Below are 12,219 nucleotides of genomic sequence, written 5' to 3'. Positions count from 1 at the left end.
TTTCCTGGCCAGGCCTACTCTACCAAGGTGACAATGGCTTAAGCATCACTGTGTTAATTTCACAGCATGGAATATGGTCCTAGTAGCTAGAACTAGCAAACAGGAATCACATTCAGCTGTTAAACCCAGGAAAATGGTAAATCCTTCATGAGTATAAACGTAGTTTATGCCATCAGTCTAATCTGAAGGGTAGTCATTAGAAGAACATGTTTGCTTTTGTCTCCCATGGAATAAAAGTCCCAGAGATTGTTGCTAGCCGTGGCTTTGGCAATAAAATCCTTCATTTCTCATTGTTCTGCCAAAGCTGATTAGAGTAGAAGATCATCTGTGTGGGTTAAATGCTGTGCTCTTTTACTCTCTACACAGAGCACCAGGCTTAACATATATTCCCTTTCAGAACATCCACAGAATTACTTAACCATCTAGAAAATAATGTTGGCATTTTTCTCTTGACAGTCAGATGGGCTGCATTTAAAAGATGTGAAGGAAGGACCTAGAAAATGGAATCACTGCAAGAGTCTTATCTACAAAAGTGTCTTCTAGCAATTTCCTCTCTGGGCTCAGGGCTCCTGGATTACCTTTTAAATTTTTACCTTATGTAGGAGACTGTTTCATGGCAAATGAAACTTATGGATTAGTTGACCAGAAGATGTCATCTTTGAAGGTCTCTGTGTATGTTTAAAGTATTTTATTACATCTATTTCCATTATGTTTCTCTAGTTTGATGGCAAAATGAGGGAATAAAGTAGAAAAAGTTACTGCTATTATTGTTAACTTTTTGTACTGATACTTTATTTGCCTAACAAAAATCAGAGTAAAGGACTTTTCTATCACTGCTTTAGACACTGAGTTGTAAAGAACTGAGGGTTTCCTAGCCTTGTAATCCTGTTCACAAGGTAGTAAATTATTGGAGGCTTGCTGAAAAGTAAACATAAAAGTCAAAGCATATCATTTTTCAGCACTTCTTTTGATGAAATGCTGATATCATTTGTAACAGGAATTTCACACATTTTCTTTTCTGACCTGGCCTTTGAAAAAGTAGCATTAATTTGTCACATAGCAAGTGGTGCAATGCTGCCTGAAATCTTTTTTGGACCAAGATGAAATATAAATAAATACATTTAAGAATATGGTGCAGTAATGTAGATAATTGTGCACAATTTATTGCCATTTTATATATTACCCACATTTTGCCTTATAAATAAAATATGAATAGCTGCACCACTGTCTTTTCAGTTCATACATTTTTGGTATACTTTCTGAATGTTAGAGTCACTATTGGATCATTTAATTCAATACATTTAAAATAATGTCCCAATCCAAAAAACTTTAGACTGTAGCAAAGGGCTTCCTTTCTAGAAATTTGACATTGAATTCTATTTCCATTTAGGTATTAATTCAAACCTTGGATCACTTCTTCTATTTTATTCTATTCTTGCCTGGATTATGGAAATGAGAGTAGCACTGATTTCAGCATTTGAGATTAGGATTCTTCAAATCTGCCAAATCTTGCCAGTCCACCCTGCTAAGTCAGCCCCAGGCAGGCTGCCGAGTGTGCTCCCACATGTGGTTTGGGGACAAGGATGAGCTCAGCAAGCCCAGTCTATTTATTAGATTGATAGAACATACGGATCTCCCATTTCATTGCATTGCTCCTTGGTTTTTAGCAAAGTAATTTAATTTTTATAATTGGCAAAGCAATACAGTAATTTACCTGTCCCAGTGAGTATGCCTAGTGAATGTGTACTCAGCTGTTTAAACTCTCACCTAGCCTTCCTGTATTAGGAGGATATTGAAAGAGACAAGCTATCTACTGCTGTATCCAAAGGCTACTTGTGATAATTTGCTGCAGTTATAGAGATACTTATGTTTTTACTTGGATTCTAAGGAAGCTTTATTCAAATACCCATTTTTCTGGACCAGATACTATAAAGCTTCCTACACAAGTTTACATCCCTCTAAGCAAAATTAAAATGTGAAAAATAAGCATTTATACAGCAGCTTGGGAACACAGAAACTCTCTTCTGTGATCACACTTCATCACTTCCTACCCTTCCCACTGAATCATCAGGGCTTCAGGCTGTTTGCCGGCACTCGGGCCACACACAGCCCTTGCCATTCTCCCAGCGCGTTAGTTCCCAAAGGTCTTCACTCTTGTCATTCCCAGCCTGAGCCCAAGGTTGTTCATTTCAATTCTGTCCTTTTGGATCTTTGACTCCTCTAACCATGCCAGTTCACAAATCTGGGCCAGCCCCACAATCCACAGATCAGAACACTCAACCTTTAACCCTGTTGACTGGATCCACAGAGATCCTTGACTTTAACCAAACCCTCTTTACTTCCTGGAAGCCCTTTTATTAATTTCTTTTTGAGTCCTACTGTATTTTTCTAGATCAGCGCTGTCCAATAGAAATATAATGTGAACCACATATGTAAGTAAAAATTTTCTAGTGGTCACATCAAAAAGTAAAAAGAGGGCTTCCCTGGTGGCGCAGTGGTTAAGAATCCGCCTGCCAATGCAGGAGACATGGGTTCGAGCCCTGGTCCGGGAAGATACCGCATGCCGCGGAGCAACTAAGCCCGTGTGCCACAACTACTGAGCCTGTGCTCTAGAGCCCAAGAGGCACAACTACTGAGCCCACGTGCCACAGCTACTGAAGCGCGTGTACCTAGAGCCTGTGCTTCGCAACAAGAGAAGCCAGCGCAACAAGCAGCCCAAGCACCACAACAAAGAGTAACCCCCGCTTGCCGCAACTAGAGAGAAGCCCACGCACGGCAACAAAGACCCAATGCAGCTAAAAATAAATAAATAAATAAATTTATTTTTTAAAAATAAGTAAAAAGAAACAGAATTACTTTTGATAATACACTGTATTTAATCCAGCATATCTAGAGTATTAGCCTTTCAACAACAGAAAATCAATATAAAAAGCATTAATGAGATACTTTTTTACATCCTTTTTTGTACTAAGTCTGAAATCTGACATGTACTTTACAGTTGCAATATGTTTTAATTGAGACTAGCCACATTGCAAGTGCTCAGTAGCTACTGTGACTCATCACTACTATATTGAACAACGCAGGTCTGGACCTCTCCTAATCTCTTCAAGCCCTACCCCTATTCTCCTCAGTCTCAGGGGGACCTCATGACTCATTTTCCAGGGAAAACTTGAATAAATCTACCCCGAGCCACTTGATATTATACCCTATCCACCTCAACATATATCTGTAGCCACACCAATACTTTGACAAAATGTTCCTCCATCCTTCCCCACCCTGTCATTCTTCTTCCTTCTTTGAAAAGAAAGAGCTGTGACTGATCCCATCCTTTCCCCACCTTCTCTGAGACTTTGCTCAAACAAATATCTTCTCTTTCCGGGGATGTTTACTCCTCCCTTTTCACTAACATTCCCAGGTTTGCTCAGCCTTAAGATTTGCTTGTTGCTACTCCCAAAACTACCATTTTCTTTACCATCTTCTTTATTACTTTGAACTTCCCACCACTGACCCAAACCTTTACAGTAGGGCTTCCATCCTCACCAGCACCTAACACCACTCTCCCCCCAGTTCTGAGTGACTCCCCAGTCTTCAAAACCAGTGGTCCTTTCTCATTTCCCTCATTGCATCTACTGCATTCCACACTGTAGCCTACCCCTTCTGAAAGTTTCCTTCTTCTTTACTGCCAACTCCTTTCTTCTGGAAGTTTCCTTCTTCTTGACTGCCCTAACCAACACTCTTGTGGGACCCTTTCTAATACCCAGACGGGACTCCTTTTACAGCTTTACTCAATCCTTTGAATCCTTAACTATTGTTCATCCCTTATTGCATCCGTTAGTTTCTCCTCTCTTGGAGGTTTCCTCTACTTTCACGGCTTCAATCATCATTTCTACTCAGAATACACCCAAATGTAAATATTCAACCCTCTTAGCTAAATGCCAGTCCTGCACTTCCAATTCTCTACTGTACATATCCATCTGAATATCACATGGATATTACTGTCCGTTTTAACTCAGGCAGGGCTACTGTGACAAAGCCTATAAAAAGCATTTTATTTCCAAGCCTCTAAAAAATTAATAAGTATTGTGTGTAATTGTCAGTTACATCTCATTTGTGATCCCCGTCCCATCTCTGCCCCAGGCTGTGTCAAGATGCCCTGCTTGATGTCATCACAGCAGAACCTGGAGGTATAAAAACGAGTGTTAGCTTTTTCCCAAACCAGTTCTCCCTCAGATTTCCTATTTTTGTCAGTGATACTAATCACTCTGTCACCCAGCTTTGAAATGTTGCTTTCACCCTTCATTAGTTCTTCCTTCTTTCTCCCACAGCTAATTAGTCACCATTCTTGTCAACTAATCCTTCATAATATTTCTCTGTATCCACCCCATCTCCTTAACAAATTGTTAGCCACATTCTCAAACCATCCCACAACCTCTTTCATCAATTCCAGTACTGTCCCTTCTTTGAACTCAACTTTTGCCACGTCTGACAACACAAGGTATATTGGCATTGATGCAGCATTTAAAAAAAAAAAAAAGAATGTTCAGTCTTCCCGTCTAGATCTTAAGTTAACATAAAAGCAGGAACAAAATGTTATGACCTCTTCATTCCTGTTGATAATGACTTGATTGCCCCTACAAAAAAAATCACTATAAATATCTAGCTCTGGAAGCAGATTGAAATATAATCAAGTTGCCCCAAATTAATTTTGCATACTTTGGGGGACAGTTAACATTCAACCACATAACATGAGAGAGGCAACTGGTTTTTTTTGTGTGTTTTTGGTTTTTTTTTTGCGGTACGTGGGCCTCTCACTGTTGTAGCCTCTCCTGCTGAGGAGTACAGGCTCCGGATGCGCAGGCTCAGTGGCCATGACTCACGGGCCCAGCCGCTCCGCGGCATGTGGGATCTTCCCAGACCGGGGCACGAACCCGTGTCCCCTGCATCAGCAGGCGGACTCTCAACCACTGCGCCACCAGGGAAGCCTGGCAACTGTTTTTTGAAAAAAGCATCAAACTTAGGGTTTGATCTTGTTTCTCCTATTAAATAGTCAGTATGCGAGTTTCTTAACTTCTAGTTTCCTTGCCTGTTATACACCTGTGTAATGGAGTTATTCTGAGGTTTAAATGAACTAATATCTGAAAGTGCTTTGAACATTTCAGAATCTGTGTAAATAGAGAATCATGTCACAAAGTACCCAGAATCAACATCCATTGATGTTTTAAGATACAACTTTTGTTAACTTCCCAATTAGAAACCTCCAGCAATTTTATCAAGTTGATTGAAAGACCTGTTGTGTAATTACCCTACACCAAACTAACGTTACTTAGTTAACAGTTAATGTTCTATGCCCACAGCTTCTTCTAGTGAAGCCCCTACCTGGTGCCTGCCATTCTTGGGCTGTTTGAACAGGGGTCCAAAGATTCAGAAGGTTTTTTCTAGAGGCCACATCATTTTTAACAGGTGTTATGCAATTTGTTAAGTGGGGATTCACTTGAAAATAGCGAATTCTGTCTCCTCTTTGCCTGAAAACTACTTGTAGTGTCTCCGTGCCCCTTTACATCATCTCAGGGATGGGTAAGCCTACCATCCCTAGCACTGTGTACCCCCATAGCACAGATCATGCTGTCTTATAATGTGTTTATTTCTAAACGTGTCTGCCATGGGAATCTGTGGGCATCATAAAACAGAAGATTACAATTTATTTTTTTACATATGTTTTCTTTTTTAAACAATTCATTTATTTTGATATACCTGGCACTTAGCACAAAGCATGGCACTTAGTACTTGCTCAATAAATACTGAATAAATGAGCAAATGTGGAAGAGGTAACACTGCAGGTAATGGTGATGTTTTAGTCTCCTTTTTATTCTCCTTCCCCACTCCCCTACACTTAACAGAATAAATACTAAGAGGCTCCTAGCCCATGGGGTCCTTTAGGCCTGCTGGTCTAGACTTAGGCCTAGGCTTACCTCAATTTGTTGTCTCCAGAGCCACTCACACCCAGGGGGGAGCAAGGCTTCTGTGGAGATCCCTTCTTCTCCCACTTCTGTCATCTACCCTCAGGGGCCCAGGGGTTTCTTGTGTGTCATGTCTTCCCAAAGATTACTCTTCTCTGCCTGAAAAGAAAGAAACCATTTGTTACTTGCCTAATTGAAGAATAAATTTGCATACATTCTTCAGCAAGTCTTCTATGCTTTTTTCATAATCTAGTGACTGGAATATTTAAAATATTTCCATTTTGTATCATATTTGAAGCACTATGGCTTTATTCTTTTGAATTTAATTTTTTGTTTCTGAGTTGAAAGAGGCAAATAACTGAATGATGGGTGTGATGTAGATTTTAAAGCTTGTATTCCAGATTTTTTAAGTCACAAAAATGTAAGTGAACAAATCATATGATTACAAAATGGTTTAATCCAAATTCCAGGTATTCTTGAGAAAGCTACTAACCCTTCAGTTTTGCTCATTTTAGAGCCAGACCATATCTCTATTCAGAAGCCTTTGGCATTAGCTGGGGTCTCCCAGACCTGCTGCCATGCTTCTGAAGGTTCCACTTCTCCAGAACCTCTGTTTTCCTTGTTGCTGCTGCCCCTTGTCAGCAGCAGGGCCATGTGTACGACTGATGTGCTCATCTACAGGCCACCATTGAGACACTGAATTGTAAGCAGGGCATCAAGATGCGTACAATCAATGCCATCCAAAAGAAGAGAACAGGTACTTCACAGAGTCCTCTGAATTTTCAATCTTGTTTCAAAGTCACATAATTAAGGCCACTGTACAGATGTAGCCCACTGAGATTCACTCAGAGAGATATTGTCACTGGAGGTTCAACAGCCTATTCTTATCTGTGAATTTACTGATTGACCTCAGGGATAGAAAAGATTCTTCCAAAGCAAAATGGGATGACAGTAAGTGCCCTGGGAATAGCGCTGTGTCTATTCATCTGTGTTTAGGAATCCAAAAGCTGGTGAGAACCTGTAGCAACTGTGGCTTTGCAGAAGGGACTGCAACAGCTCCCCCAGTGGTACTGCCAGTGTTAACTGGTGTGTGTATGTGTGTCTCCTCCCTACAGCTATTGACCTGCTGTACTGGAGGGACATCAAGCAGACGGGGATAGTGTTTGGGAGCTTCCTGCTGCTACTCTTCTCCCTGACCCAGTTCAGCGTTGTGAGTGTCGTGGCCTACCTGGCCCTTGCTGCGCTCTCAGCCACCATCAGTTTCCGCATCTACAAGTCTGTTTTACAAGCTGTGCAGAAAACCGACGAGGGTCACCCTTTCAAGTGAGTGCCCCCACCAGACCAGCCCTTGCCCCACCTCTCATGTGGCTCTTTCGTCTGCCTCTATTTCAGCTCCTGTGCACTATGGGTTGTGCTTCTCTGACACCTAACAGGCCTCATAGAGTCTCCTTTAATGCTCTCTCTCTTTTAATACCTAATGTTTCTGTTAAATTTCTAAAACAAACTCATTTATCTCTATTCTAACCCTTACTGATTTATTAGTAGTAATAAAGTAACCCTTTATTACTACTAATTAAATATTAAATATTTATTTTTAATTTAAATTTATATAATTTATATAATATAAATTCTTGTGTGTTAATTTATAAAATGTGAAAACATTTAATATTAATTTTATATTATTACTACTAATAATCATAATTCATTATATGTATACAATGTTTTATAGTTTGAAGTGTTTCAACAATTATTCCTGCCAACTCTCTGAAGAAGGCAGAACATTATAATCCCTATTCACAGATGGAAAAACAGAGGTTCTAAGAAGTAAAGTGACTTACCCAAAGTCACATGGCAGTAAATAGCACAGAGCCAGGACTGGAGTGTTTGGATTTTTATTTCTCTGCTCTTTCCAGAAGTTTAAAATCAAAGGGCCAAACTTCTGAGGGATGCAAGGTTCGTGAACAGTATTATGCACCCTCTTCCATATTTTTATACAGGGGAAGTCTAACTAGAATGAACACTGAAGAGGAGGATTTTTTTAAGGCAGTGTATTAAGAGGATATATGAAATGTGGCAGAGGGAGATGTTAGCACTTCCAGCTGCATGCTCCCCAACTCCACCCCAATTTAGTTGTGAGTATAGCTTGTAAGCCCCAGGTATTTTAGCACTGACTGTCAGAGTCACCCCCTCACCTGGTGCTGGCCCCAGAGTGCAGGCCCCACTACAGGTGTCCTCACCTCCTGGAACTGACGGATATTTCTGCATCCCGAATGAGACCTGTAGATACTGCTGCATGATGGCTTCTGAGCCAGCCTCAGTAATTCACTGGGGATGCCTCTGAATCCTTCCTGGCTCACCCTCACCAGTCAGCTGAATCAAGGCGTCAGGGCACCAGGTTCTTAAAAGAGGGAAAAGACTCCTGTGTTATGGGGCCTTGTTGACAAAAGGGAAAATGCCATGTTTCAGACTTCTCTTCCCAGCCTCTGGTTCCTGGCCTCAGTGTCAAACACAGTTACAGTCTGTTCTTTCTCGCCCTTGGGATGTATTTGGCCTTCTTCTAATGCAGAGTTAATGGGTTTTCTGGGCCATAACTTGGTTACACATGTTCCCATCCCAAAAGTGGGAAGAATGGAGAAGTGGAGTGTCATTTTACCAGGGTGAACACTATGCCTACTTCAGTGACCCTAGCCTGTGACCAGTATCCACATTGTTAGAGTCCTGCCCTGCCCCAGCCCCTATCCTTAGCCATCTGAGAGAGGCTGGTTTCTGCCATGTTCTTGGATCCAAGCCTGTCAAGTTACACTGAGAACTCATCTCTCACTTCTCTTATTTCTTCTGTAACTACCCAGTTGTAGGACCAAGAGTCCAACTGTAATTAGCTCAACTACTTTATCTTCCATTAGGAGACATTTAAAATGTAAAACACCCCTTTGGCTGAATTGTTTTTATCAGCAAAAGGAATATATAACTCAGTACATTTTGAATCAAAACATATTATCTAGACAAATCAGTTTTTCTATTTTTTTCTAAAAAGCCAAGCATATAAACATAAATTCTCTAAAACTCAAGCCAAATTCTGTTTTACTCTTTTCTTCTCAATCCTCAGAGTTAGGTGAGCACTTTAAAAACTCTAGAAATATCCTCAAAATAGACAACATCGTAGAGTGGGGGAAGGAGAGAGAGAGGATGGGCCTGGGGAAGGGGGGAAATGGCCAAAACAGGAGGATGGATTGATTTTTATATACTTGAAGAGTCTATCTACCCAAGAGTTCAAATTAACCATTTGAACAAATGGAAAATGCAATTACTAAAAATACCACTCTTACTAGAACCAGTAAGCATTTTAATATGGTGCAGCTCACTTGCATTTTCAGAGTTCTCTAGATAAAACCTGAAAGTACTTTCCAGAATTTAAATATGAAATCTTAGAGTTTTGATGACAGATAATAATTGGCAGCTAGGATTTTCAGATATCTCAGTTATTTAAAAAGACAATTCATCTTCATGCAGCCAAGAAGAAAGGAGGACTTTCACAATTGCCTGGTGGGCCAGAGATATACAGAGAATTCAGCAAATGAGCTGGTTTGGATTGACTTTTCTCTGTTCTCAGCCAGTTGCTCTGAATTACCAGCTCACACTGTAATGTTGCCTATGGGAGACAGAAGCAGTCAGAGTGCCCCACTAAGTGCCGTGATTGCTGTGTTCCCCAATGCACCGGCTGTGTGTGTGTGTGGTGCCCTGTAGCCTTCTGGCTGGCATGAATCCTTCAGGATGACCGGGCTGTTATCCTCAGGGTTGGAAAAGGAAAACTTCCCTGTTTCAGGATTCCCTTTGATGGAGTTCTCTGTGGGGGTCCTTTGTTGACAGGGCCTACTTGGAGCTTGAGATCACGCTGTCTCAGGAGCAGATTCAGAAGTACACAGACTGCCTGCAATTCTATGTGAACAACACGCTTAAAGAACTGAGGAGGCTCTTCCTTGTCCAGGACCTGGTGGATTCCTTAAAAGTACGATTGCTTAAAGGCGTTCCGTTTGACGGTCTTGGTTTTATTTTCCCTAACAGTGTAACATGATAAACTGCGACACAATGGAGAATAAAATAACAAGTGCTAATTATATTCTAGAGTCAGAAAATCTCCAGCTGTACAGTACCATGGAGCTCATCCAGTCTAATCCCCTCATTTTACAGATGCTGGAACTATGGTTCAGAGAGATTAAGATACTTGCCTGAGGTTGCCAAGTGAGTCACTGATAGAGCTGGGATCAAACCCAGGTCACACAGCTTCTAGTTCTGTACTTTTTACAATATCCCAGGTTGCTTCTCCTTACCATTTTCAATTCCTCAATTTCCTAAAATTATTTTAAAAATAAAAATCTAGTTTAGGGAATGTAAAAAATATATATGCTTTTTCTTTGAAATGCTGGACTCTGCTAATAATAAGACATGTGGGCTGTGAGACTGAACCTCTGAGGGTAGAGGACCTTGGGTGTTATTCCTGGTGCCATCATTGAACTCATCAGGTTTCTTTGAACAGGCTGCTATGACCACCCCGTGGCTTACATGTAAAACCAATGTCAATCAATCATGATTCAACAGGGCCATGAGCAGAGGGGTGGGAGCCCAGGCAAGGATGTTTTGAGTTCCCTGTTACCCCAGAGCACTTTGTACACACCAGGGAGGGGTCTCCCATGGGCTGCTCCATAACTGAGGAAGAAAGAGCAGAAGGAAAGTGAGTGATGAGGCCTTAACCCTCAAGGCGCTTTACTGGAATAATGTCTTGGCAGGTAACGACTAAAAAAGAGATAGCAGGGAGATTTTAATTACTTACCGTAGGGCTTTTAAGGTGACATTTCTCTTGACATTTGTAATGTAAAAATTGTGGGCTAGAATGGGGATCAGCAAACCTTATCTATAAAGGGCCATATAGTAAATATTTAAGGCTTTGCAGGCTACACAGTCTTTGTTGCAGCTACTCAACTTTGCCATTATAGCAGGAAAGCAGCCAAAGACAATATGTAAATGAATGACTGTGGCTGTGTGCTAATAAAACATTGTTTATGAATACTGAAAATTGAATTTCATATCATTTTCACATATCACAAAATGTTATTCCTGTTTTGATTTTCTTTGACTATTACAAAATGTAAAATCCATTCTTAACTTGTGGGCCCATACAAAAACAGGCAATGGCCAGTTTGCTGACCCCTGCCCTAGATTATTATTTCATTGAGTCCTTCAAATCTTACAACAAAGAGATCCAAAGGGTTCGGAGAGAAGTAAAGACAGGATCCTCTTTCAGTAATTCTGTGATGAGCTTTAAATGCTCTTACATTTTCTGTTGAAACCATGACGTAGTTTGCCTCAAGTTTTAATCTAAAGTCAATGAAATGAGACTCTTATCTGTCACGATGGTTTTAGAAGCTCTGATCATCATTTCATTCTTCAGTTTGCAGTCCTGATGTGGCTCCTGACTTACGTTGGCGCTCTCTTCAATGGCTTGACCCTGCTGCTCATGGGTAAGGACAGACAAGTGTGTTATGTCTCCCCTCACACGTTCTGTGAGCATAAAGCTTCCTAGGCTGTTAGCTGTTAGCTTGCTTGGATGGATTCCTAGCAACAAATGCCAGATTCTCTGAGTCCAGAGCATTTCCCTGACCATCATAGTTCAGTTAAAGAGTATAATATATATTACATAGTAATAATGAATTTCTTAATCTGAAGTTTTCTTCAACTGTAACTGGTTTTATTTGGCTTCAAATATATATCTGCTTCAATGGCATTTATGTGTAGAAGTTCATTTTCTTCTTAGGAGGTCATTCCCTCATTCCAGGAATAATGACCTAATATCCGTGAAGGCTTCAGCATATTTTTGTTTTCCTTATGAACTAGTCCTGCCATCTTTTAGCTAGAATGCTGGCTACTGCAAATAATGTCATAATATCACATGACTATATAAAAATGTATCTATAAGCTTATTCTTACTGACAACTCTCAATTTTAATACTATATTTGTTTTTCATCCCAGCTGTGGTTTCAATGTTTACTCTACCTGTAGTGTATGTTAAGCACCAGGTAAGTTCTATGTAGTGTCAAACATTCATGTTAAGTTTTGACCTTGTGAACCTTGGATGTACTCATGATTTCTTCCTCTTTGTAGGCACAGATTGACCAATATCTGGGACTTGTGAGGACTCACATAAATGCTGTTGTGGCAAAGTAAGTTACATAGTGCAATTTATAAAAAGGAGAGACCACCTTAGGC

General features: G+C 40.5%; 1 protein-coding gene across 3 annotated transcripts in view; it reads left to right on the top strand.

The window, feature by feature from the left end:
* Positions 1–12,219, top strand: part of RTN1 (reticulon 1) — a 404,193-nt gene that overhangs the window by 378,825 nt on the left and 13,149 nt on the right. For all 3 annotated transcript variants that reach the window (XM_029237636.1, XM_029237635.1, XM_029237637.1), the window contains 5 exons: positions 7,073–7,280; positions 9,825–9,963; positions 11,404–11,473; positions 11,983–12,029; positions 12,115–12,173. In XM_029237636.1, the coding sequence (XP_029093469.1) occupies positions 7,073–7,280; positions 9,825–9,963; positions 11,404–11,473; positions 11,983–12,029; positions 12,115–12,173 (523 nt within the window). The remainder of the gene's footprint in view (positions 1–7,072; positions 7,281–9,824; positions 9,964–11,403; positions 11,474–11,982; positions 12,030–12,114; positions 12,174–12,219) is intronic.

The sequence above is a fragment of the Monodon monoceros genome, unplaced genomic scaffold (genome assembly GCF_005190385.1).
Source record: "Monodon monoceros isolate NGI ecotype Baffin Bay Population unplaced genomic scaffold, NGI_Narwhal_1 Super_Scaffold_21, whole genome shotgun sequence".
NCBI lineage: Eukaryota > Metazoa > Chordata > Mammalia > Artiodactyla > Monodontidae > Monodon > Monodon monoceros.
The sequence above is the reverse complement of the archived record's forward strand: the minus strand, read 5'-3'. Positions and strand labels throughout refer to the sequence as shown.